Genomic DNA, 20,459 nt, shown 5'->3' with positions numbered 1-20,459 from the left:
TAATTAAGACTCTTGATGTCTGTAAATGAAGTACCTAGTATTTGAATCTGTCAGACTTAACTTTGCCAAAGGAACTCAGCCTTTTTTTAAAACCTGTAGTACATATCTACTTCTACACAACTGTATTCTAGATGAGAGCTATTTATAACTAAAATAGTTGGACTAATAGAACATCTAAATGATTTTGACTTTACTGAGGGATGCCAAGGGGAAAATAACGTAAATGTTTACCTTCTGAGACATTTAGATTCCTTTCAGAATAATGGACTCCCCATTCTAGTAAACCATGAGGAATCAGACCTTCAATAGGTAGCAGGTAGGCAGTATGAGGGCCTCAGAGTTGTTTGGTGTCTCTTTGCCACTGGGGATTCAGAAATCTAGTTGTGTGGGGCTGCTATGAAATGTCAGTGTTTACGGTTTTCTAAATGGACAGTCCTATTGTACCTTTTATCTTCTGTTGTTAATAAAGTCCAGTATCCTTTGCCTTCCAAACTTCTGGTGTTTGAAGTTGGGAGCTGAATAGATTTGGTAGCCAGGGAGGTTTGTGTTGAGTACTCCTTCGCTTGGTTTATAGAGCGTTCAGTCATTTATTTCCATAAAGTGGCAAAATGATATATGGCATTTGCAGGAAATCACCCTCTTTATAAAACTTTTAACCGTTCTCTCTTTTGCCTCCCATGCAGGTCTTAAAGCTCTAGCTCTTCTTGGTGTATTGCCAGATGCTGACTCTATTCCAGAAAACCAGGCCCCACCAGTCGCTGTGCCCACCCAGACATCAGAGGAGCAACTGGAGAAGAAAGCTCTCCAGAGTGCTCGGGGGCCATCAGACGCAGGTGCTTCTGTGCACTGCAGTGTGAGTGGTAACCCTTTACTATGCAGAGAGAGCCATTCACGTGGGGGGCAGGGAGGCTAAGGGCACAGACTTGCCGCAGACGACCTGGGTTCAGCTCTCCGCTCTGTCAGACCTTGGGCACATTACCACAGTGTCTTTGCTTCATTTTTCTTGTCTGTGAAACGAGGAGATAATACCTATTCCATGGGGTTGTTGTGAGGACTTACATTACACTAAGCTCATCGAGTTAATGTATGTGAAGCGCTTCAAACAGTTCAAGTAGTTCCACATCAGTGCCAACTACCCCTGTCACCTGCCTCCTGGTGACTTTTTATAAGGGTTGAACAATATTATGTAACTAAGGAGATTAGATCCCGGCCCACAGTGAACATTACATATATGCACCTATTTTCTTAAGTTATATTTTATTGTTTATGCTATTACAGTTGTTCAGTTTTTCCCCCTGTGCCCCCCTCCACCCGGCACCCCCCTTACTCCCTCAGTTAATCCCCACCATTGTGCATGTCCATGGGTCATGCATAGATGCCCTTTGGTGACTCCATTCCCTGTACTGTACTCTGTATCCCCATGACTATTCTGTAACTACCAATTTGTACTTTTTAGTCCCTTCACCTTTTTTGCCCATTTCCTCCAACATTCCTCCAATCTGGCATCCATCAAAACTGTTCTCTGTATCTGTGCCTCTGTTTCTGTTCTGCTTGTTTCTTTATTTTGGTTTTTTAGATTCAGTTGTTGATAGTTGTGTATTTATTGGCATTTTATTGTTCAGAATTTTGATCTTCTTTTTCTTCTTAAAGAAGACCCTTTCACATTGCTTATAGTAGTAGTTTGGTGGTGATGAACTCCTTTAGCTTTTCCTTGCCTGGGAAGCTCTTTACCTGTCCTTTGATTCTAGATGATAGCTTTCCTTAGTAGAGTAATCTAGGTTGCAAGTCCTTGCTTTTCATCACTTTGAATATTTCTTGCCAATCCCTTCTAGTCCACAGTTTCTTTTGAGAAATCAGTTGATGGTCTTATGGGAACACCTTTGTAGATAACTAACTGCTTTTCCCTTGCTGCTTTTAAGATTCTCTCTTTGTATTTAACCTTTGGCATTTTAATTATGATGTGTCTTGCTGTGGGCCTCTTTGCATCCATCTTGTTTGGGACTGCCTGGGACTCCAGAAGTTTCTGTCTTCCACAGTCTCAGTCCCCACTGGTTTTTACAGCCAGAAGTTACCTGTAGCTGACTTGTCTTCTTGGCACTGGAACCCTTGGCTGGGGGCCTGATTATGGGACTGGGACCCCTTGCTCCTGAGAGATCCCGCCCGATTTTTATTTGCCTCATGTGGGTATTGGACAGTTCTATGTCTCTGCATCTCTTCTGCTCCTACCAGTCTTGATGTGGTTTCTTCTTTAATCCTGTGGTTGTAGGATTTTCATTCAGCTTGATGTCTGACAGTATTGATTGATGGCGATTCTATAGTTCAGTTGTGATTTATATTCAATCAACAGATAGGTTGCACTAAGTGCCTGCTGTTTACCGAGGAGACACAGTAGTTTCCGTGTAGTTATATTAGTAGACGAAAAGCTTTTGTGGATGCAGGCAGCACCTGTGATGGTGACACTGAAGCGTTTTGTGAGAGTGGGCAGTGAATGGCTTCTGTGGTGCTACCTCCACAGCTGGTGTTGATGCTGTCGGTGCCCCTGCCCTTGCCTCAGGAGCTGCTAAGGTTTCTTTCCTCTGCCTCTGCCGCATTAACTAGTTCAGGATCCCCCGCTTGGTGGTTGTAACTCACTGGGAACCCATTGTTGTTTAGAGGAAGACAAATGCAAAGAAGGCTGGCAAAAACTTGAAAATTCTATTAACTTCACTCAGCCAGAGAGCAAGCATTTTTGACCACAAAACCCCTTCTCCAGGCAGCACCTTAACTACCCTCAGATTATGGAGGGGCAGAGAGAACATTGTCAGCAGAGACTGGATGAGTCAGCGGTCTGCGCCTTTGAGTCTGGGAACGATTGGTTCCTCTTATGAGCTCCCAGCATCATATATGCTCCCCATGAGCGCTGTGCTCCCCACTATTTCCTTATTCATTATTTATATCAGACTGGACTTGGTTAAGTTTTTTATTCAGTGGGCTAAAATCTGTTACTTTTCATGATTTATTATGATACTCAAATTTTCCCATAGTTGACCAATGGAATCTCCTTTCAGCTGGCTTTTGTGTCCTTCTGATGTCTACGTATTGCACCCTTCCTTAATTTTTGATACAAAATGATATTACAGGCTTATCTTAGGCCTTCCCTCCCTAGAGACTAGAATCAGCCTTTTTCTAAGGCGTTCCCAGGGCATTATTTTTTTTCCTGAGGTGTCCTTACTCTTTGGGTCCCCTTCCCCATCAGCATCTGGGTGCATCTGGGGTATCCAGCCCTGACTGATGCGGCTCAATTGGCTGGGCATCGTCCCAAAAAGCAAAAGGTCACTTACTCAATTCTTGGTCGGAGCACATGCCTCGGTTGAGGGATGTGGCTGGGATGTGTACCACAGGCAGCTGATCCCTGGGTCTCACACTGATGTTTCTCTCCCTCTCTTTCTTCCTCCCTTCCCCTCTCTAAAAAATTGATCAATAAATAAAATCTTAAAAAATAATAAAGCTGCAGTTTCCAGTGCCTTCCCCACAACAGAACCTGAATTATCCCCACTGCAGTGGTCCTAAGGACCATATCCCATTAGAGCCCTGGCTACAAATCACTTGGGATTTTTCTTTAAGATTTTATTTTTTTATTTTTAGAGAGAGGAAAAGGTAGGGAGAAAGAGAGAAACATCAATGTGTGGTAGCCTCTTGGGCGCCCCCTGTTGGGGACCTGACCTGCAACCTAGGCATGTGCCCTGGCTGGGAATGGAACTGGCGACCTTTTGGTTTGAAGGCTGGCACTCAGTCTACTGAGCCACACCAGCCCAGGCCAAATCACTTCTTTTTAAACTCACTGTGTTTCCAGCCAATTCCAGGCCCTATTAAGGGTATCGTCCCTCCTTTCCTCTCTTCCACTCCCAACTTCTCCTTCCCCTGCCCCTCTACTAACTAGAAATACTTTTTGTTTTAAAAAACCAAGAAACCTCAGCTGGACACAGCACCCAGGGGATTTTATCTACAAGGGCCTCAGGCCAGTAATGAGACCCTGTTGGGTACCACTCATGTGCACCTGCAGTGGCATTAGGGAGTCCTGTGGCAACAGGGAAGAAGATCAAGAGTAAAATGAGTGGCCAGAGCTTTGGAATTACGTGTACTTTCACAAAGGGTCTCATGGTACAGAGAGTGTGCTGTTGGAGTGCTTTTCAGAGGGGACATTTTTAAGAAGGAAGTGGCTCTCCCAATCTTGGTCCCCTCTTAGGACAATCTTATAACCACTTTTTTCTTAGGAAGGACTTGAGAGTAGGATTGATGTTGAAGCTACAGTATCCAGACGGCCACTGGGAGATGTCAGGGGTCTTCTTACAAAGGTTTAGTGTTGTACAAAACTACAGCCTTGGATTCAGGGTATCTTGGCCTTCCCAGACTTATTGGAGCTGGGGTGCCTTCACCATGCACAGAAGACTTCCTGCATAACCAGCTTTCCAACGGGGACAAGCACCCTGAAGGCTGGAGAATACAACTGGTTTAGGGGTGATGCTGAGTGACTCCTGAAGAAATTCAGGCTGAGGTCTGTCACCTTGCCAATCTGGGCAACTCACCACCAGACTCCTGAGCCAGAAAGCCCTTGCAGCTCCTTTGAGGGCCCCCTTAATAAATCCCCTTGCCAAAATGGAATTCTCAAAAGTATAAGTCAGTTTAGTGTGCTAGAAGGAATTCATGCCTTTGTTTTTTTCTTTTGTCCAAGAGAAGAACTTCCCATACATGGCTTCTGAAAGCTGAGTAGAACATCTCCTTCATGAGCCCCTAAGTATGTGACCACAGGTTCTGACTACGGGCCGTTTGGAAGACGTGTGTTGGGGTGTTATGTAGTGGTTGCCCTAGAATATAGATTTATTGTCAGAGACGAAAGACATTGTCTAATGGAAATCAGAAGTATTTTAGTCTGCGAAGACCGATTGGTTAATGATTTTAAAAGTCATAATATTAATGAGTAAACTTTTGTAATAAAAACAATTCTTGCCCTGGCTGGTGTGGCTCAGTGGGTTGAGTGCTGGCCTGCGAACCAAAAGTTTGCCGGTTCAGTTCCCACTCAGAGCACATGCCTGGGTGTGGGCCAGGTCCCTGGTTCAGGCCGTGTTAGAGGCAACTAATTGATGTTTTTTTTTCTTCTCTTTCTCCCTCCCTGTTTTTTTTCCTTCTCTTTCTCCCTCCCTGCCTCTCTCTCTAGAAATGAATATATAAAATCTTAAAACGATAAAAATAAATAAATAAAATAATTCTTTTACACTTATCATTTTGTTTTTAGGGAAAGAGTGATGTTCATAAGGAAGTCAGACCTTTGGATTGCAAGCAGAGAAATAAGGCAAATGAAAGTATATCATTAATGAAGGATCCTTCATGCCAGATTCAAATTCTAGACTCACCTGTACATGCTAGCACACCTGCAGGACTTTCAGGTAAAGACTCTGGTCATTTTCTTGACCTCTTTCATCTTAAAATGTGTACACATTCATTCCTGAGCTATCGGTTGCACAGTTTTAAATCAGCTAGCAAACCAAGGGTACATGGTTTCTTAGTTCTGTTTCATGTGGTACTGATGATACTTTGAAAGTTATTTTTCTTTCACTGTAACTGCTTTCCTACCTTCTTTATTCCCTGACTTACTGAGTGCTTTCTGTGTGCCATGCACTGAGCCAGACCTTGGAGATGGACCAAGTTCAACAGGCAGGCACACAGCTCCTGCCCTTGTGGAACTTACTCTGGGAGGGTTTAAGGCAGAGGCGCAGATAACTGTAATTTGAGGTGGAATGTGATTCTGTTCAGAAGAGAGGTGTAAGTGGTGTTAACAGTGACTGGTATCTAACTAGAACAGGTCGTATTCACATAAAGCCTTTAAAGGAAGGGGTGCAGGGGACCCTGAAAGTGTTCGGGTCTGCTGTGGGGAAGGGCATTCAGGTCAGAGAGAACAACATGAGCAAAGGCCCCAGAATGGAAACCCCCCCCAGCAAACACAGGGAGAAGTTCCTTAGCAGGGGTGTAGGGTCGGAGTGGAGCACTGGAAGGCTAGAGTGGAGAGGTGCTCCGCTGTGGAGGGCTTCGGGCGTCTGCCTGCGGTTAGCCGCAGCAAGGTCAGAGTTGTGTTGCAGAAAGATTGTTGAGCTGAGAGATGGAGGTGCTGTGAGCTGAAGAGCCTCACTCAGCCCCCTCCTCTGGGCAGCCTGGGGAGGCAGGATCTTTCCCGTGTGCTGTTCTATGATGGAGGCACAAAAGTCCACTCTGGCCTGATTCCACTGGGGATCAGCATCCTGGTTCACATACAGGTTACTCATTAAGTATTGATTGCATACCTGCCATGCTCCAGAAACGTTTCTAGGTGCTTGCAGTACATCACTTTAAAAAAAGAAGAAGAAGAAGAAGGAAGAAGAGGGGAAGGGGAAGGAGAAGTAAAGACAGGCAATATACAATAAATAGCAATGATGTGGTGTGTTAAAAGGGGTTCCAGAGGGGATGGGAGAAAGATGGGTGGGCAGGCTCTGCATTTAATATGGTGATCAGGGTAGGCCTCCCTGAGCAAGACATGGTCAGCAATAGGCTTTTAAAGTCCCAACTTTGTTCTGTAGCAGCACAGGGATAGTGCAGTGGTTTACTTTGCCTCTTTGTATGTATATAGAAGCTGGCAAAATCTGAAAGTTTGGTATTTTACAACTCAGATGCTGAAAATTCAGAGGCGCCATCTCAGAAGCCCATCCCGCAAAAGGCAGTCACTCCAAGCCCTGAGCAGGTGTTTGCTGAATGTTCCCAGAAAAGGATTTTGGGATTACTAGCGGCCATGTTACCGCCCTTAAAGTTGGTAAGAGACAAATGGCATTTTCTTTTTAAAAGAGGGATGGTGTTGTGCATAGAAAATAAATTTCTGTTAGCCATGTACTGAAACCAACTGTTAATAGCAATCATTTGTGTATCCCTGAGGGTAGGGTTATAAATTAGAAGGAGAATTGTTTATTTTTACAATTGATTTTACACCAGCCGTTTTTAAAAGATATTGCATAGTCCCTTTGGCACTAGGACAGTTGTAAATAATACACAGAAGGAATGCAATCCTTGGTTGGTGTTTTTGCATGGGTTTTATATTAAACAAGTTTTTCTTCCTCTCAGCAGGATCCCACAGTCCCCCTGATAGATCTGGAGCACGTCCTCCCACTCATGTTTCAGGTTGTCATCTCAAACGCAGGCCACCTGAATGAAACCTACCACCTCACCCTGGGTCTTCTTGGCCAGTTAATCATCCGCCTTTTGCCATCAGAGGTAGATGCCGCAGTGATCAAGGTCCTCTCAGCCAAACACAACTTATTTGCTTCAGGGGACAATTCTGTTGTGCCAGATGGCTGGAAGACCACCCATCTGCTGTTTAGCCTGGGAGCTGTGTGCCTGGACAGGTAGCCACCCCCACTCTGCTCTACCTTGGTGTTTATTTCTTTAAGTCAGTGGTCTGCTTGTTGATTAATTTTAGCGTGCTTTGATGCTATTGCCTGGGAATCTTACGTGAGAATAGAATTAGTTTTATTATCGCCCTGGCTGGTGTGACTCAGTAGGTTGAGTGCCAGCCTGCGAACCAAAGGGTCGCTGGTTCAGTTCCCAGTCAGGGCACATGCCTGGGATGCAGGCCGGGTCCCCAGTAGGGGGCGCATGAGAGGCAACCACACAGTAATGTTTCTCTTCCTTTCTTTCTCCCTCCCTTCCCCTCTGTCTAAAAGTAAATAAATGAAAATCTTTAAAAAACAATAAAATAATGAATTAATTTGATTATCAATGTTGTCAGTAGACATTAAACTGAGCTTAAAACCCACATTAAAACAGCCATTCAGTCTAGGCACTATCTGTTGTTTCAGCTCTCTGGTTTGTTTTTTCCTGAGAGCAGTAAGTGTAGGCTCTGGGGTTAAAGAAAATAGATTTGTTTTCATTGTAAAAATAACAATCACAATACCAAATTCATAAAACAGAAATGAATAATAAAAGTCACCCCGGCTTATATGATATTTATGCATCTGATGCTGTTTTAATATATTTCCTTCCAACAACAAAAAATGAGATAAAAATCAACAACAACAGAACAAAAAATACATATTTTCTAACAAACTTTTTTCAATTGTGAGTGCGCACCATTGCGCACACGTGTAATTTTTATAGGGCTTTTAAAAAACATAGCTGTAGACTGAATATATAAGTAACAGGTCTTAATTTTTTCCCACTTACCACTATATAAAAAGCATCATTTTGATAATTTTTAACTAATTGATGAATGGCTTTTTGGCATGCTTCTGGATCTGCCTTGGAGTGTAGCAGGCTTTGCTGAGTTGCCTTTGGAGCCTGTGCACCACCACCTAATGGAGCTCTTGCCTTCCAGCCGGGTAGGTTTGGACTGGGCGTGCTCCATGGCAGAGATCCTGCGGTCACTCAACAGTGCCCCGTTGTGGCGTGACGTCATCGCCACCTTCACAGACCACTGCATCAAGCAGTTGCCTTTCCAGCTGAAACACACCAACATCTTCACCCTGCTAGTGCTGGTCGGCTTCCCCCAGGTACATCACCCTGAAGGCCTGGCCATCTCTTTCGCTTCATCACACACATCAAAGTCTCTGTAGCATACATCTTTGGGACTTTTTTCCTTCAGCAAAACATAATTTGCTCGTATAGTATTGATATATTTTCAAGATAATGGGATGGTTTGTTTAATTTGCATTTTCAACAATTTAATCATTTGATTCCTTTTGGTAGCCAGTAGTTGTCTTTAAATAACAGTAACTGTAATGTAGTAAATTACAAAGCTTTTCAGAGTACAGTTGTTTTTCACTTTGGGATTCATCCTGATCTCATTTCTAATATTTATATCTCTCAACTGGTTGGGATGAAGAGGACTATAAAATTATGGCTTCCTCATCCAGCAAGCTCTTAAACCAGTTCTGTGCCAGGCTTGTGTCAGGCTCTGGACTGAGAGATGAGAAGAACCCAATCCTTGAGTGCTTGTTGAAGTCAGGAACACAAGCAAAAGGGACTGGGTTGTGTCTAATTAAGTCCTCTTTCCTGTGCCTGTGTGCTATTGAGTTGTTTTCTCTTTCATGTTCTAGGTTTTGTGTGTGGGGACCCGCTGTGTTTATATGGATAATGCCAATGAGCCACATAATGTGATCATCTTGAAGCACTTTACTGAGAAAAACAGGGCTGTGATCGTTGATGTTAAAACTCGGAAAAGGAAAACAGGTCCCAAGCATAATTATTTCTTCTAAAAATGGAAGAAAGTTGTCTAATCTCTGCATACTCTAAAATCAGTGGTAGTACCTTGGTTCTTGTCCCTGCTTGTGATTTGTATAAGAAAAAGTTAAAGCTCCAAACTTCTTTTTTCTCATCTCTGAAATAATGATAATTAGGATCAATTTGAAGACCCTTTGCATTATGTTATTTTGTTTATATGCTCTCTGTTTTGGGGTTGGTCAGATGTTTACATTCTGAATGTTTAATTTTTCCACTTGTCAGTGTCATTTGTTTTCTAATATGTAATTTAAACATTATGGAGTCAGGTGGCTACATGAGTGTAAAGTAACTTAGAACAATTGTATTGGCATTCATGTCACTTTGCATTTTGTTTCGTCAAGAGGACAGTGAAATGCCTTTGACTTAATTTGCCAAATCCTAAACAGCCTGGAGTATCTAACCATTGTGTGCCCAGTTCCATTTCTGAAATAATTATCTGCCTTCTACTCAGTTTCCACACTAGGCGCTATCAGTGCTATTTTCGTGTATGGTATGAGGTAAACATGGAGGCTCTTTTTTTTTTTTAAATTTTAGAGAAAAGAAAGGAGAGAAAGAAACACTGATTTGTCATTCTACTTTTTTATGCATTCATTGGTTGATTCTTGTATGTACCCTGACTGGGGGTTGAACCCACAACCTTGGTGTATTTGGATGATGCTCTAACCAACTGAGCTACCCGGCCAGGGCTGCTGCTCCTCTTCCTCCTTTTCCCCTTCCCCTCCTCCTTTGTGTATGAATATCTAGTCATTCTAGGACCATTTGTTAAACAGACTATTCTATCTCCATTAAATTGTTTTTGACACCTTTGTTGAAAATTAATTGACCTATAGGTGTGTGTATGTTTATGAATTTTATGTTCCATTAATCTATACATCTGCCCTTACTTGAAAACTATATTACCTTAACTATTGTAGATTTATACTAAGTTTTAAAGTCAGGTTCTCCAGCTTTGTACTGTGTTTCAGAATTGCTTTGGCTACTCTAGTTCCTTCACCTTTTTGTGTATAAGTGTTAAAATCAGGTGTCAGTTTCCGTGAAAGGATATGCTGGGGTTTTCACTGCCGTTGCATGGACTCTAGATCCGTGTGGGGAGAACAGACATCTTAACGACATTAATAAGCCTTTGGCTCATGGACATCATATATCTCTTCCTATATTTAGGGAATAAATTTAGGTCTTATAAAATGCAGGTTTTTAATTTCTCTCAACCTGTCTTCTGTCATTCCTGATTTTGATAATTTGTGTCTTCTCTTTTTTGTTTTTTGGACTATCTAACCAGAGATTTATCAGCTTGCTTGGTCTTTTCGAAGAACCAGCTTTTGGTTTCATTGACTTTTCTCTATTATGTATCTGTTGTCTGTTTCATTGGTTTCTATCTTTATCATTAATTCCTTATTTCTTCTTGCTGTGAGTTTCATTTGCTTTTTTTCTTTTTCTAGTTTCTTAAATTGAAAATCTAAATCACTAATTTGAGACCATTCTTTTTTGTTAATTGAAGCACTTTAATGCTGTGATTCCCTCTAGGTGTGGCTTTAGTCATATCCATAATTTTTTATATATTATCTTTTTTACTAAGGTCAGAATATTTATTTATTGTATGATTTTTTTCTTTGTCGTGTGGGTTATTTAAAAGCTTGTTATTTAGTTTTCTAGTATTTGGATTATATTCCAAATACTTTGTGTTACTGATTTTAAGTTTAATTCCATTTTGATCAGAGAATATACTTTGAGCATAATTTCCATCCTATTGAGACTATTGTTTGTTTTATGGTCCAGATGTGGTCTGTCTTGAATGAGGATCCATGTGCACTCAAAGAGAATGCGTACTCTATGTTGTGGGTGGAGTATCCTTTAAGTGACATTTAGGTCAAGTCAATTGATAGTGTTGTTCAAGTCTTCTGTGTTCTTACTGAGTTTCTATCTGTTCTAACAATAACTGAAAGAGGAATGTGTTGAGGTCTCCAACTGTAATAATGTGTATGTCTGTTTCTCATTTCATTTTGAAATGTCCCTTTTTATCTCTGGTATTTCTTGTTCTGAAGTCTACTTTAATATTTATGTAGCCTCTGTATCTTTTTCTTTAATACTAACATTTGCATGATATATCCTTTTTCATCCTTTCACTTTAACCTGCTTGTGCCTACAATTAAAGTGGATTTCTTGTAGATAGCACATAGTGTAGTCTTCATTTTTAAACAGATTTTATACTCCTGTCCCCCATCCTTTGTGTTATTGTCACAGATTTTACTTCTGCATGACAAACCTCCCAATACATTACTTATATTTGTTTTTGAAATGTCAGACATTTTTAAAGGATTTAAAAATGAGAAAGCCATATTTTTCATACGTAGCCACATGTTTACTATTCCTCGTGTTCTCATTTCTTTGTGTAGGTTCAAATTCCCATCTGGTATTATTATTATTTTTTTGGCCTGTTAAGGGATATACTTCTCTTAACATTTCTTGCAGTGAAAATCTGCTGTTATAAAATCTTTGTTTTGGTTTGTCCTACCAAATCAAAGAAATATTTATTTTGACTTCATTGTGGAGAGTTGATTTTACTAAGTAAAAGATGCTGAGAGTTTTTCTTTGAATACTTTGAAGATATTGATCCATTTTCTTCCAGCTTGCATAGTTTCTGCCACAAAGTATGCTGTTATTCTCTGATATTCTTCATAGTGTGTTTTTTTGTGATTGCTTTTAAGATTTTTCTCGCCCTGGCTGGTGTAGCTCAGTGGATTGAGCGCTGGCCTGTGAACCAGAGGATCACAGTTCAATTCCCAGTCAGGGCTCATGCCTAGGTTGCAGGCTGGTTCCCTGCAGGCAACTCCCAGCAGGGGACGCACGAAAAGCAACCATACATTGATGTTTCTCTCCCTCTCCTTCCCCTCTAAAGATAAATAAATAAATAAAATCTTTTTTAAAAAAAGATTTTTCTCTTTATCACTGATTATTAGCACTTGGTATGCATTGGTGTGCATTGGTGTGCATTGGTATGATTTTCTTCATGTTTCTTCAGCTTGGGGACTTATTGAGCTACTGGTTTTGTGCATTTATAGTTCTCATCAAATTTGGAAAAATTTTTACCATTATGCCTTCAAATACTTTTTTGGCCCCCTACTAGGATACTTCCATTCTCACTGTTAAAAGACAGAGTTTTCCCAGCTCTTTATGAGTTCCATTGGGTAGTTCTTTTTTAGAGCTAGGTTGTTTCCTATCTAAATAGCTTCCTCTCACATTTGTGCAGATCAGTTCTCAGTCAAAGACTTGTGAGGAACCTCCTGTGGATATCTGGAGAGATGTCCCATTCATAGTCTCTCTCTCTTTTTCTGTTTCCTTTTTTCTCTCTCCCTCCCTTCCTTTTTCCTTCCCTTTCTCTTCCGCCCCCCCCCCCACCAGTCTCCCTTCTCTATGGTATTCTGTTTCATGAATTCTAGCTGCCTTGATTTCCTTGAATACTGATGTCTGTCTCCTCAATTCATTGAGACTTCTGGACTCTGCTGCTCTGCAGCCTGGACATTATTTCCAGATAGCCAGAGCTATTGGAGGGCTCACCTGGTTTATGTCCCTTCTCTTAGGGATCCATAGTCCTATACTACCTGTTGCCCAGTAGCTGCGAATGATTGTTTTATGTATTTTTAGTGTTCTGGTTGTTTCAGATAGAAAAGTAAATCTAATCTCTCTTATTCAGTCTTACTTGGAAATGGAAGTCTGTCATGTGTACTGTATTTAAGAACTTCTTTTAACAACCTTTGTCTTCCTTTGGAGAAAACTTGCTTGTGCACAGTAGCAGAAATATGAATTTCCTTTTTCAGTTGCTTGGTGAAGAGCTAGCCTTAAGTACAATGGCTACGTTTGCAGCCAGGAGATTTGTGTTTTGAGGGTTTCAGTTCTTACTTCATTAAGAGACATTACCGGGAAAGAAACTTAGCTGCGGGAGGCATTAACTGTACTTTTGGTGTCTTCTTTTGCTGCCTGACATCACCCCTCAGTAAAGGACTACCAGCTAGTCCAGAAAGGAGGACAGGAATGCAGCGACTCTCAGGCCCAGCTGAGCCAATATTCCCAGCACTTTGCCTTCATTGCCAGTCACCTTCTGCAAACCAGCATGGACAGCCATTGTCCTGAGGCAGTGGAAGCAACTTGGGTCCTGTCCCTGGCCCTCAAAGGATTATATAAAACACTAAAGGTAATGGTGCGCTTCTTCCATCAGCTACCAAACCTAGCTGTGATTTAACATCTGCAGGGCATTAACTAGGAGGAAATGCCATCTGATTTTGATGGATGATTAACCAAAGCATTTTGGTTATTTTTAGAAATGGTTGGGGCATTGCACAAGGATAACTTTAGGGAGAATTTCCCTGATAGTTGGCTTTCTGTAGTTTTCCAGTGCTGTTTTTATGGAAGCAGGTACTACTGCCTAATGGCACATAAACTTGGAAGATGAGAAGACAAACGGACTGAATGTTTTCTCCCATTTGAACCACAGCTCCCTCTGGTTCATAGGACATGATGAAGGGGAGACAAAGGGGCTAGCATCCTATGGGATCTTTGGGCAATAGGTTTGTCAGTTGGGATGGGAGGAGGCAAACAAGTTACAGAGCTGGGCAATAATTGGTGTGGAAATGAGGAGCCTTGACTTATGGAGAACATGATTCTTCTGCTCTCTGAGGGGCATGGGTGGGGAGGAAGGGATCGCTTTAGGATAGTCTTACCAACAGAGCTAGGCATAAAAGAAGGATTTTATTTGAAAATTTGGTGAGTTCCTTGACTTTGGCAGCACCAGTGAGGAAGCCACAGAAAGACTCAAGCGTCCCAGGAGACTGGAGGGACAGCTTATCAGTTCTGGCCGAGCCCTGAGAATTTGCAGGTTTAGGATTGACAGTACACATCCACTCTTTGTTGATACCATGGCATTTGTCCCAGTCCGCTATGGTTTTAATTGTTTGCATTATTAGGTAAGAGAAAATAAACTCCCTAAGGGCACAGACTGTTTCTGTCTTTGAATCCTGCAATTGGTAAATATTGTTGAGCACTAAGTGCCAGCTGGAACTACGTACGTAGTTTTGAACTAGAAAGAAGGCCCAAACCTCATGGAGCTTACCGTCTAAATCAAAGACAAGAAAGATCCTGCAAGGAAAACTATCATGAGTCAGAAAAAGCCTTTCTAAGAAGGTGAAATTTGAGGTGACAGATAAGAGGTCTGGGCAGAGTGCTGCATGCCGGGAGAGTAGCGACCTCCAGGAGCAGGCATAGTTATCAGGGAGCAGAGAGAACACCTCCAGGGATTCAGGATAGCACCAGAGAGGCAGATGAGGACACAGAAACAGGCTGGAGCCTGTAGAACCTTGTCAGCTGTGACTAGGAACTTGGATTTTATTTTAAAGAGCAGTGGGAAGCTTTTCAGAAGGTAGCAAGCAGGAGAGGGACATAAAACCTCTGTTCTTAGCATAGGATGTACTAGACTTCAAAAATAATTTATTGAGTGAATGAATTGGAGAGTGAGTGCATAGATGTAGGTTATGGCTAAGATTCAGTGTTTTGTCCTTCCTGCTGACTCTTCACTTAAGGCTGAACTTGGGCCACTGGTTGAGACTGGGCCCTGGAGGAGGCTTCCTAGTGGAGACTCCCTGGTGACCCTTACCTTCTTCGTTCTGAGGCAGTTGCAAATCATTCTTTTTCTGTTTGGCAGGCTCATGATTTTGAAGAGACGCACGCTACCTTCTTTCAGACTGATTTGCTGAAGCTGCTGGTGAAAAAGTGCAGCAAAGGGACTGGCTTCAGTAAAACTTGGCTCCTCCGGGACCTGGAAGTAAGGAATGAAGGGGGCTCCTTCCACGGCCAACTGGTGCAGGTTTACTGGCCTGGGAGTTAGAGTCCTCAGTTAGTTACAGCTGCTTCTTCCCTGAGCACTGTCATGCTGTGCGGTTGTGAAACCTGTGTCTGGTATTTGTCTTCCCTTTTGGAAATAGGGACATGACACCTGCACTCCCCTGTCAGGGGAAATGAATTTGATATTTGTTCCAAGAACATTGGAAGAGAGATATTTTATATGGAAACATTATATCATGATAATGAAGTGTTCCCTTGAATAATTATTTCCCTTTAAAGTTCCTTTGAGCTAAGATCAGTTTCTAAATGTGTCCTCACTTTTATATATATTTTTTATAGGATGTTAGTTAATAATTCTCATTTGATTACCGTTTCCTCTAGGCTTCAGATTGTTCTTAATAGAATTGCTGTGGTTCCCTGTGGAGTCTCTGTACGAAGGGCCAGCTTCAGGTCCCGGAAAGGCTGCTGCTGTGTGGAGGGCGGTCGGCCGCCTTTCCTAGTCCCACAGGCCTGAACGTGAAAAATCAGCTTGCACTCGCCACAGAGGAGTTAGTTAGGTTTTAGGAAAATATGCTGAAACATGTCATTGGATAATCTGGGAAGCATCTGAGCTCTTGTTCTTAGGAAATATTTTAACTTAAATTTTGTTTATTCAAATAATAGAACCACATTGCAGAAAATTTGAAAAATAGAAAAGAAAGAAAAACTCTAAAATTTACCCCCCAACACAGCTACCATTAGTATTTTATGTATTTCCTATTCTGTTTTTCCCTCTGTATCTGTGATTGATAGATAGATAGATAGATAGATAGACAGACAGATTTAGATTGTATAATGAGCATCGTATTCAAATAAATTGAGAATATGATGGCTATTTTTCTAAGTTGCGAGTTTTCCTACCCTGCTGTTTCTAATGGCTGCCCATGACGTGTGAGGTTGGGCATCAGTGTTTGCTGTTAGTGATGCTTCATTGACTATATATGGTGAATGTAACTTTGTATGTTTTCACTGGGTCAGGAACTATGAACATTTTTATAGCTCTTTTTGTAAGTAATAATCCACTTTCAGCTTAGAAATTCAACTTAGAAAATGGCCATCAGATGGTCTCAGTTCACCAAAGTGCACTCTGAAGGTATGGTATTGGTTTACACCGTCAGTGGCAAAGTTAATAAACACCCAGTTCCCTCCTAGTTTTAGTTAACATTTCTTTGATTACAAGTACCATTGGAAGTGTTTTCATGTTACTAATTTTACTTTTGTGTGAATTCTGACAGATTTTTAAAAGGTCAAATATTTCCTGCCCTTGAGGGTTGAGGATCTGTGTAGTGCTCTCACCCACCACTCACTCACTTTCCTGCCCCGCCTGATTTTCTTTCTGTGTAGATTTTGTCCATCATGCTGTACTCTTCAAAGAAGGAGATCAGCTCTCTGGCCGAGCATGGAGACCTGGAGCTGGATGAGCGAGGGGACCAAGAGGAGGAGGTGGAACAGTCAGTCAGCAGCCCAAGTGAGCCAGAACAGAAAAAGCTAGACCCTCTCGAGAGCCTGGACGAGCCCACCAGAATATGTTTCCTGGTATGTTCTTGGGTCATGGTGTGGGCTGAGAAAGGACTTCAGGACTTTAAGGAATGGATTCTCTGGCTCGGACTGGGTCTTAGCCTATACATGAAAATGCCTGTCATCCGTCCTGAGAATTCACTTCCTGAGGACCCTGCCTGTGTTATACAGAACGGATCCAGAGGAATGGAAAGGCCCTCACCACAGTAGTGCCTAATGTTTTTGGTCCATGGACCCAGAATCGTTAGATCATTTCTCTTATAAAATTCACATCCAAATAGACATGTAAATTTTTGCATGTAATTTCCAGGCCCATCCACAAACCCCCAAATGATAATTTGTCCTTATAGTTTCTTTGACATACTGTCTTACTTTCCATGGATAATCTACTCTTCCTCAGAATGATGTGAAAATGGGTGAGAGCTTGAGCTCAGCAGGTCTAACTAGATGAAGAGTAAACAGTATGGGATGGATGTCAGGAAAAACGTACAGTTTTTTAAAAATCCAAAGAAAGTACAGTATTCTTCAACTTATGTGCCAGTGGTCAAACTTGACTGTGAGGCAGCTCTAGGGGAGCTAGTAGTGAATATGGTGTGGTGTGTAATTATTGACTATTAGCATTGCATTCTGTAGATACAGTGTTTCTTTTGATGTTTCTGTGTTTTATATTTTCCTTTAAATTTATAATAGTAATGCAGATTTTATAATCCATATTTTAGGGCTTGTAATTTTATATGCTTTAAGTACCCACATGATATTCTTAAGTTATAACCTGTGGTAACTTTAGAAAATAATTGTTTTACCACTTTTGAGTTCAGATTATCAATAACATGTGACAGCACATAAATTTCTTTCTCCTAATGCCTCCCCATGGCCTTCAGATGGCTCACGATGCCCTCAATGCCCCTCTGCACATTCTCCGGGCCATATACGAACTACAGATGAAAAGGACCGATTCATTCTTCCTGGAGGTTCAGAAGAGGTAAGGGACGTGAGGTGAGGCTGAAGTGAGTGTAAGAGCACGTGAGGGCGGAACTACACCTACCTCCTGCCAACGGAATCTGGAGAAAAACTCCTGAGAGGCCAGGAAGCAGGAGTGGGGCCGGTCTGTAGTTCTTCACAAAGTCATGTGAGGCTGTGCTACATCACATGAATCATCTTGAATTGTGTCGTATGTTCCTTCAGAAAACCTTCACTTCACAGTCTGCCTCTTAGAGTAAACTCATTGTGAGTGCAGAAGTGGGGACAGATGCCAGGGTTTCTCTCCCGTGTCGTGCAAGGTGGGCCCTTCTGGTCGAAAGTGTTGTGTTGTTTGTTTATTTTTCACCACTACATATTATATTCATGTTTTTTTTCTTCAGGAATTATCATGAAGTTAATAATATTTCCTTTCTCTTGGACAAGAAGTTCAAGAGCATTAGTTCTTGGGCCCAGCTCTTAAATCTCTGTGGAACTTTACCTATCTCCAGCTAATCTTCTCCTCCATCCCCATACCCCAGTTTTAACTTCTGTTCTCATTTATATTCAACTCCAATTTAATATTTATTTTATTTTTTATTTTATACTCTTATTTTTTCATATGAATTTCTAATACTTGGCCTCAAACCCTATGTGAGATGGAGCGGGGCTGCATCGGTTAGGGCATAACCTAAGCTGCTATAACTAGGAAACCCAGGAGTATCATGGGTCGGGGAGGACGCACTGTGTCTTTCCTCCCTGGAGCAGTTCAGCGGTAGGCGGCAGCCCAGGGTGAGTGGGGAGCTTGGCTCAGCATGCCGACCCCCCTTTGCTTTCACCTGTGTAGTCGGAGCTGGCTCACCCACAGCGCCTCCCTGCTGCAGCCCAGGGGAGGGGGAAGGTGGGCACATCCTCAGTGCGGTTTTCTGAGGGTGTCCTTCAGAGGTAGCACACGTTACCTCACTGGTCTCCCTCTGGTAAGAACCTGGTTGCATCACTACATCCAGCTTCAAGGGGGGCTGGGAACCACGTCTCTAGCTCAGTGATTCGGTATCTTGCTAAAACTTCAGGAAACTGTTTTGAAAGAAAGGCAGGATGGATCCTGTGGGACAGTTGACATTCTCTGCCACAAGGCGTGCCTGCACATCCGCAGGCATGAATAAATGAACACTGTGAATCTAATTTGCAAAATATGGAAAGTAATAATGTAATTGCAAAATAACAGGAAAATAACTCTGGTCAACATTTTGGACAAGTTTCACTGCAGGTTAAACTCTTACCTCGCTCTAACTTACATACCTAACTTTGTGCTCCTTCTCTTCAGGTTTGATGGGGATGAGCTCACCACGGATGAAAGGATACGGACCGTGGCTCAGAAGTGGCAGCCCAGCAGGAGTCTGAGACTGGATGAGCAGAGTGCCAAAGCCGTGGATACAGACATGATTATCTTACCGTGCTTGGTATGTCGCCTCCACCTTGGGGACAAAATGTCGGTCCCTGACGCCCACCCCCAGTTGTGAGAAGGGCAGGCTCTGTAATGGTGGTCTTTGGGTTTGCAGTCCCGGCCCACACGCTGTGACAAGGCCACTCCTGAATCAAACCCCGTGACCCAGAAGCTGATCTCCAGTACAGAGAGTGAACTGCAGCAGAGCTATGCCAAGCAACGGCGTAGCAAGAGCGCCGCCCTCCTGCACAAGGAGCTGAACTGCAAGAGTAAGAGGGCAGTCCGGGACTACCTTTTCCGCGTGAATGAGGCCACAGCCATCCTGTACGCTCGCCATGTGCTTGCATCCTTGCTCGCTGAGTGGCCTGGGCATGTGCCAGTGAGTGAGGACATCCTGGAGCTAAGCGGCCCTGCGCACATGACCTACATTTTTGATATGTTCATGCAACTGGAAGAAAAACATCGGTGGGAAAAGGTACGTAAGCAGGCCAAGCTGGGCACTCACCCCTCTCACTCCTCTGTCCTCTCTCCACCCCACCCCACCCCCACCCCCACCCCCAAGTGTTTGAAGCCCTCTAGCAAGTGATTTTCTGGAGTAAGTTCACCTGTGTGGTCATAGGACACCCCAGCACAGGCAGCGCAGGTTGCTGTTGGACTCTCCCAAGTACTGGCCTAGAGCTGAGCTCACAGCCTAGGACAGACTTGGGGTCCAGAGTGTTTGGAATAGTGTCCGTGAAACTTGTCTTTGCAGTTTCCCTTTTCATTTTCGTACTTGTAAGTATGACTCTTTTTTTAGGATTTTTATTTATTTATTTTTAGAGAGAGGGGAAGGAAGGAGAAAGAGAGGGAGCAAAACATTGATGTGTAAGAGAAACATCAATAGGTTGCCTCTCGCATACCCCCAACCGGGGACCTGGCCTGCAATCCAGGCATGTATCCTGACTGGGAATCGAACCAGTGATATTTTGGTTTGCGGAACAACACCCAATCCACTGAGCTGCACTAGTCAGGGCTACAAGTCTAATTCTCTTTGTTAGTCTGTCTCTCTTCTCGTGTCCCCTAGCATTTCACTTAGTGTGGAGCCCAGGGGACAGTGTTCATTACAACACTGATGGCCTGTTTCCGTAATACAAGAAGCCTTCCAGGATAGTTTGTGTCTTCTCTTTTCAACTGTCATTTCTAGAATGGTCTACCCCAGGTCAGACTCTCTGCCGCACTTACACCTGTCTTACACTGCGACCTAGAGGTGGAGAAGTCAAGACGGGAGGCTTCTCCCAGGCTTCTGGCTTCTGGATGCCAGACGTGGGGGCTCACCAGGGTCTGTGCATTCTCCGAAGTCCAGTGCTCTAATGTTAAGGGTCAGCTTTGACAGGTGGAGGCCATTTTTTGTTTT

At 42.7% G+C, this 20,459-nt stretch overlaps 1 protein-coding gene across 4 annotated transcripts in view; it reads left to right on the top strand.

The window, feature by feature from the left end:
- The window catches only part of ZZEF1 (zinc finger ZZ-type and EF-hand domain containing 1), a 113,008-nt gene that overhangs the window by 74,871 nt on the left and 17,678 nt on the right, over window positions 1-20,459 (top strand). For 3 of the 4 annotated variants that reach the window (XM_037029578.1, XM_037029577.1, XM_037029580.1), the window contains 12 exons: window positions 684-853; window positions 5,273-5,423; window positions 6,678-6,817; window positions 7,123-7,403; window positions 8,372-8,546; window positions 9,093-9,225; window positions 13,269-13,465; window positions 14,969-15,088; window positions 16,492-16,683; window positions 17,547-17,647; window positions 18,947-19,082; window positions 19,182-19,541. In XM_037029578.1, the coding sequence (XP_036885473.1) occupies window positions 684-853; window positions 5,273-5,423; window positions 6,678-6,817; window positions 7,123-7,403; window positions 8,372-8,546; window positions 9,093-9,225; window positions 13,269-13,465; window positions 14,969-15,088; window positions 16,492-16,683; window positions 17,547-17,647; window positions 18,947-19,082; window positions 19,182-19,541 (2,156 nt within the window). The remainder of the gene's footprint in view (window positions 1-683; window positions 854-5,272; window positions 5,424-6,677; window positions 6,818-7,122; window positions 7,404-8,371; window positions 8,547-9,092; window positions 9,226-13,268; window positions 13,466-14,968; window positions 15,089-16,491; window positions 16,684-17,546; window positions 17,648-18,946; window positions 19,083-19,181; window positions 19,542-20,459) is intronic. The other variant, XM_037029579.1, reaches the window with a different exon arrangement.

The sequence above is a fragment of the Sturnira hondurensis genome, unplaced genomic scaffold (genome assembly GCF_014824575.4).
Source record: "Sturnira hondurensis isolate 20B ecotype Veracruz unplaced genomic scaffold, ASM1482457v3 Scaffold0020374, whole genome shotgun sequence".
NCBI lineage: Eukaryota > Metazoa > Chordata > Mammalia > Chiroptera > Phyllostomidae > Sturnira > Sturnira hondurensis.
The sequence above is the reverse complement of the archived record's forward strand: the minus strand, read 5'-3'. Positions and strand labels throughout refer to the sequence as shown.